At 45.6% G+C, this 6,618-nt stretch overlaps 1 protein-coding gene across 3 annotated transcripts in view; it reads left to right on the plus strand.

The window, feature by feature from the left end:
- Window positions 1-6,017, plus strand: part of marchf8 (membrane-associated ring finger (C3HC4) 8) — a 65,068-nt gene extending 59,051 nt beyond the window's left edge. For 2 of the 3 annotated variants that reach the window (XM_056610156.1, XM_056610158.1), the window contains 4 exons: window positions 214-394; window positions 1,833-1,968; window positions 2,894-2,908; window positions 4,155-6,017. In XM_056610156.1, the coding sequence (XP_056466131.1) occupies window positions 214-394; window positions 1,833-1,968; window positions 2,894-2,908; window positions 4,155-4,459 (637 nt within the window). In that variant the 3' untranslated portion in view covers window positions 4,460-6,017. The remainder of the gene's footprint in view (window positions 1-213; window positions 395-1,832; window positions 1,969-2,893; window positions 2,909-4,154) is intronic. The other variant, XM_056610157.1, reaches the window with a different exon arrangement.
- The last annotated feature ends 601 nt before the right edge of the window (window positions 6,018-6,618 follow it).

A 6,618-nucleotide genomic window follows, 5' to 3' on the forward strand; every position in this document is an offset into this window, starting at 1 on the left:
TTTACTATTGTGGCTCTTAATACTAAAATGTGTGTGTGTGGGTTTCTCTATTTCTGTGTGTATGTGCGTGTGAAAATGTTTGCGTGTCTGTGTGTGTGTGTGTGTGTGTGTGTGTGTGTGTGTGTGTGTGTGTGTGTGTGTGTGTGTGTGTGTGTGTGTGTGTGTGTGTGTGTGTGTGTGCGTGCGTGCGTGCGTGCGTGCGTGCGTGTGTAGGATCTGCCACTGCGAGGGCGACGAGGAGAGCCCCCTGATCACGCCGTGCCACTGCACCGGCAGCCTGCGCTACGTCCACCAGTCCTGCCTGCAGCAGTGGATCAAGAGCTCCGACACCCGCTGCTGTGAGCTCTGCAAGTATGAGTTCATCATGGAGACCAAGCTCAAGCCCCTGCGCAAGGTAGGGGAGCGCAGCGTGTCCAGACCGGGGGGGTCTTAGTGGGGGGTCTGGGTCTGGAGCCGATACGGGAATGTAATATAGTCCCTGATCCTCAGACACAAAGCAAAAGCTGTGATGAGGTGTGTTTGTGTTTGTGTGTGTGTGTGGGTGTATGTGTGTGTGTCGAAAGTACATTTGTGAAGCATCTACATTCTGCGTTGATCGCTTTCAAAACTGAAACTGAGCATTGTTTCCGGAGCTTTGATGCTGATTTAAAAAGTTACAAGACACACAACCGGAAGCTGGGGTTTGCTTTTCAAAGTTCAACCCTGATGCACGCTGCTCGCGTATCACCAAATCCTGGAGGTAGTCCATTTCGCCCACTCATTATTTTCCGACTTCAAAGTCTTTCGTGCAGCTAATGAATAACTGAATTCCCACCGGTGAATGTAGAAAACTTTATGTACACGCTTACAAATTACGTCATTGTGAAGTGACTGTAAAGGGCTGCTGGTTTTGTGTAATGATACATCTCCCTTCCAGCAATTACTAACCTTAACCTGGCGGACCTACTTCAACTCGGGGGGGGGGGGGGGGGGGGGGGCGGGGGGGATATCGAAGAGGAAACGCAATTATGTTGATAATTGAACTAATTAACTGTATTACACTTGTGTGTGTGTGTGTGTGTGTGTGTGTGTGTGTGTGTGTGTGTGTGTGTGTGTGTGTGTGTGTGTGTGTGTGTGTGTGTGAGTAGACAGACGCATCTGTGTATGCATGAGTGTGCATGATTATGACATTATCTACCCTCTTGTGTCTGTCCAACAACCAGTAGTAGAACAGTAATGAAGACTAAATTACATATATTTAAAACTTAAAACACCCTAAAACTATCCTTTCCAAGTTCCACTTTTTCTCCATCATTTAGAATCTAGTATGTTTCTGGTATGTTTCTGTTCGCTTATTTCGGCTTTCAGCTTTTTTTAATTGAGTGTCTATTCTATTTATTCTAAGCTTGTTAAAAGATGTTTTTTGTCCTAATTTCTGCCTGGGTTTGACTTTGTGTTTTCAATATATACACACACACACACACACGCACACACACACACACACACACACACACACAGACACACACACACACACACACACACACACACACACACACACACACACACACACACACACACACACACACACACACACACACACAAAGGAGCTTAAAACCCTGGAGGTTTTGGACATTTTCTCCCCATTAAGCCATTAGCCATTCAGCAGGCACTTTCACCCAAAACAACTCATTTGTTTATATTTACCTATTATCTATTGCTCTGGAGTCTGCTTCAGGCAGGCTCCAGACCTTGGGGTTTGAACCGCCGGGGGTCCTGCACCCTGTCCATGAGACAATAACCCCCCCCCAGCAGTAGCAGCTGGTGTTTAAGGCCTCTCTGCTACTCCTCCTCAGTGGGAGAAGCTGCAGATGACGGCCAGTGAGCGCAGGAAGATCATGTGCTCGGTGACGTTCCACGTCATCGCCATCACCTGCGTGGTGTGGTCCCTCTACGTCCTCATCGACCGCACTGCCGAGGAGATCAAACAAGGTCAGGAGGGCACACACACACACACACAGACACACACAACACAAACACACACACACACACACACACACACACACACACACACACACACACCCACGTACCAGAAATAATACACACAGTTACACAGATATATGCACAGATACACGCACACAGAGACACATACATGTATGCATGCACAGGCATGCATACACACACACACAACTGCACGCAGGCAAGCACATAGGCACGCACTCACTTGTGCGTGTACACACAAAAGCAAGCACACACACACACAGACACACCCAGAAAGGGTATTTGAATTGGTTAACGTGGGTTAGTTGGAGGCGACCAGAACATTTTGTTTCTGGAGCTGACAGAACTAAGCACCCGCAATGCTGTCAGCACCTTCCCTCCTGCTGGCATGTAGAATGGAGTAGAATAGAGTGGGAGTGTAAGGGGGAGATGCCTGTCACTCCATAGTTGGCGAGGGCCTTTTATGCACAGTGTGCCGATGGTAAAGCAGTCAGTTCGGTGGGTCCCAACCAAAACCCCAAAGAATTACACATACTAGTTTGGCCTCATCAAGACTGTTGTATGGTTGAATAGACTCACTCACCGGTTCCAATCGTATCCCTTCTCCCTGACGTACCCAACACACAGCATGTTCATTGGTTTTTTGTATTTTTGTATTATTCTTCAATTCAGCAACTCACAATTTTTCTACAAAAACAACTTTTGCCGTATTCTATTTCCCGAGGAGATGTGATTGTCTGATTTGATTGAACATTGTCATTTCTCACTGTGACACCCTTTGTATTCGTACAGAATAAATATTGCATGCTCAGTAGAATTACGCTAGTGTGGAAAGTGGCACATCAGTAATAATAAATTGTTTATCTGTTGGTGTTTTGGTGAATCAATGATGCTTACGATTTCTTCATTCATGCAGCGGGAAGAATCCCAGGTAAACATGTTTCCTTTCATCTGTTTCATCTGTTTCAATTGTTTCCTCCCTCCCTGACGATATCTCTGTCGAGTGCTGGCTTTTATTTCCTGCCTACCCCTTTTTTAAAAGCTCAAACCTATATCACAGCATGGTAGCTGTTTGTTTAAACTTAACACAATACCTGTCCCATCCTGTGATGGGATTAACATGAAAAACATGAAAACAAAAGAGAACAGGTCTCCGCTCCAGGCTATATTCACTGCGTCTACCGAGTTACAGCCGAGAAACAATTTGATTACGGCAAAATTTGTCATTGATGTACAACTAATCTTTGCTAAGGCATAAATCATTCACACAATATAAACGGCATGCGTACAGGGAAATCAATAGCTGGTTCAGATACTCAGGGCTCATGCAGCCGATTCAGACTTCACTGTTTAAAGTTGGACCATTTTTTTATTGTTTTACTTTTAATATTAACAAGGTTTTCCTCCATGAGGGAAACTGCAGGAGCACAGATTACTGTAGACTTAGGGGCCGTTGACAAAGTGTTAGAAATGCATGCTTCAAAGATAATGCTTGTTTTTCATCAAGTTAGAATGAGCTGTTGCCTTCTGTGATTCTGCCAGATTGCCCCTCTGCCTCACACTTTGAGGCATGCTACCCTGGGTGTGGTGGTGGAGGTGATGAAGTGTTTAATAAGAAAGAAATACAATTTAAACCATCCATCTTCCCTTGTAACTATTTTCCTGTGCTGTTGTGCTTGTGTATCTTTTTTTCCCCCTACCCTTGATTCACTGTTTCTTTCATACAAATCAATTTATAAACGTATCTGTAGAGGTGGTCATCTCCAGGTACAAAAAAATATAAAGTTAGGCTGGCTAAACTTTAAGTAAGATCTACCAGTCCAAAGGAGTTGGGAATGAGTAAGAAACACTAATGCAAATTGCATTATTACAAGGTTAAGATTAGTTCATTATTTTTTTACCCATTGGGGGTGCGCAGTACTATGTCTTCTGTTCTAATAAACATCTTAAACACAATAAACATAATTCTGGCTGAACTGGCGGTCTGCCAAGGCAAGACACCAACCCCATTCTGCAGATGCAAATGGCTGTACCGTAGATTATCTAGCGTTTTCCTTCACCTGGACATTCCACCTCTGACCGATGCCTTGGTGTTAAAGTCTGTAGTTTGTACGTTTTTTAACCTTCGTCCATTTCTTCATTTTTTTTTTTGTCCCTCCTCTCTCCCCTTTGCCCAGGGATCCTTGAATGGCCGTTCTGGACCAAGCTGGTGGTGGTGGCCATCGGCTTCACGGGGGGCCTGGTGTTCATGTACGTGCAGTGTAAGGTCTACATCCAGCTGTGGAGGAGACTCAAGGCGTACAACAGGGTCATATACGTCCAGAACCGCCCCGACACCTGCAAAAAGCTGGCTCTGGAGAAGCCTCCTCTGATGGAGCCCAGTCTGGAGAACAAGGAGGCTCTGGCCCCGGCCCTGTCGGACACAAACTCATCCCAGTACACAGAGACAGAGGAGTACAGCATGGAGGTGCTCCACGTCTGAGCTCCCTGCCTGCCCGCCCCCCCCCCTCTTTCCCACCTCGCACACAAGGCAGTATGGCACAATGTTCATGTACACAAAACAGTCCGCCGTTGATGTCGGTGGATGGATGAACTCTGCTGCGGGGAACACCATCCGTCCCCTTGATGACCAAGGTGATTTTTTTTTGTCTGAAAGTACCCTCCTAAACACCCCTGTCATGTGACAGGGGGGGGGGGGGCGGGGTCTGACAAGTACAGGACCAGCGCCGACCCCTTACTCGTCTTGAACCGACATCCGTCCAGTTTCCCGCTTTCGGAGCCCTGTTTCAGGTCTGCTTGCGGGCTCCTCAGTGTTTCCCCAGGAACAAAGTGTCTCCATCGACAATCTAAAGAGGCCTGGACGATGCCACCCTACCCACTTTCACCAAGACGCACAAAACGTCCAAACACGCGTACACGAACCGTTAGGAAAGACGTACCGAGAACCGCGGCCTCTCGATTATCTCTAAATGTTTCCGTTGCGTGGTTTTGATTTTACTGCGCCGACGGGTTTGGATATTTTAATTGTTTTACCTGCGGCCAGTGTCAGGCACAACTAACCGTGGAGCCGTGAGTGTCCCATGACCGGATGTTTTCCGGAACATTCCAGGTTTCCCGGGCTACCATACACACACCAACAAGTCCGCAAAATTTTACGACCGTATAGGTCGTTTGTACTGCCACGGATTACGACCCACTGGAGCGTATCAAGCGCCTCTACAGGTCGCGGGAGGTATGCCTATATGACCAACAGGGCATTTGGTGAAATTGTTACGTAGCCATATTAATCGTTATTATCTGAATGGGAAATGCAATATTTTAGGACAGATACACCATTAAACGTGTTTCTAATGACATTTCTAGCGAGAAATGTACATTTTCCTTGCATAATCTTCACTCAGTGAATGTGTATGATCTTTATTAATCTTTATTATCTGAATGGGAAATGCAATATTTTAGGATCGATTCACCGTTAAACGTGTTTCTAAGAACATTTCTAGCGAGAAATATACTTTTTACTTGCATAATCTTCAGTCAGTGATTGTGTCTGATCTTTAGTTTTATAGTTATTAGGAAGATTTAATCGGCTCGCTCGCATGTTTCAACGACGTCAGGTTGCGAGGGACGCTGCTTTCGCTACTCGCAGCTCACGTGTTTCCTGTGTTTGTGTTATTAAACCATTACTTTATGTAACTTTTAATGATATTGTAATAACCACAGGCGAGGTATTGAGCGAAGTAAGCTTGATAGCAGGTTTATTGGATTCCACAATCGGACAGGCAGGCACAGCTCCACCGGAAAACTACAACAACCAAAACTCCCGCCCGGAGGGAAACCCCCGGAACCCCCTCTCAGAAGGCCCGCCCCTTCCTCCCAAACCCTGTGACGTGAAACACGTTTATCTGAGAGCCAACCCAGTCGCATTTCAACATGAAATAGCGTGTTAGCACACACACACACACACACACACACACACACACACACACACACACACACACACACACACACACACACACACACACACACACACACACACACACACACACAATGCATTTCGCTGCTAAAACAACAACTTGGGCTGCTTCTAGGACATTGTGGGTGGATTTGGAACGGTATGTGGGCAGGACGATTTTTGCAGGCAGGACCTGGCAACCCTGCGCTGTTGCCCGAGGTGCAGAAATGCTCTGGAACAGATCTGGATCCACCATGGCCAAAATAATTGTCATGAATAGCATGAATAGATTCATGCATTATCATTCAACTTGAACATGTGTTTTTACAGTATATAGTGGTGGAGGGATGACGTATGTTGGCCAACCAGGAAGTGAGCGTCGACCTGGGTTTCCCTTGACAAAAAGCCAACGGGTTTTTCCATTGGATTTTGGATTATTGCAGAAAAATTAGCATCTTTGAAGCACCTCCACAAAAACTGAAAATAAATAAATAAATAAAAATAACTGTGCTCCAAAGAACGAAATGTAAACCAATGCATTCTGAATGGGAGTGTTTCTCCGATTTTTCCATGCTACACAGAACGAAATGTAAACCCATGCAAATAAAGACTTCATGGTCATAATAATTTAAATATCATTATTCTCCTCAGTGTGTAGGGTGGTATTCTATTTTTTTTTTTTCTGGATG

This window comes from Gadus chalcogrammus, chromosome 15, assembly GCF_026213295.1.
Source record: "Gadus chalcogrammus isolate NIFS_2021 chromosome 15, NIFS_Gcha_1.0, whole genome shotgun sequence".
Lineage (NCBI taxonomy): Eukaryota > Metazoa > Chordata > Actinopteri > Gadiformes > Gadidae > Gadus > Gadus chalcogrammus.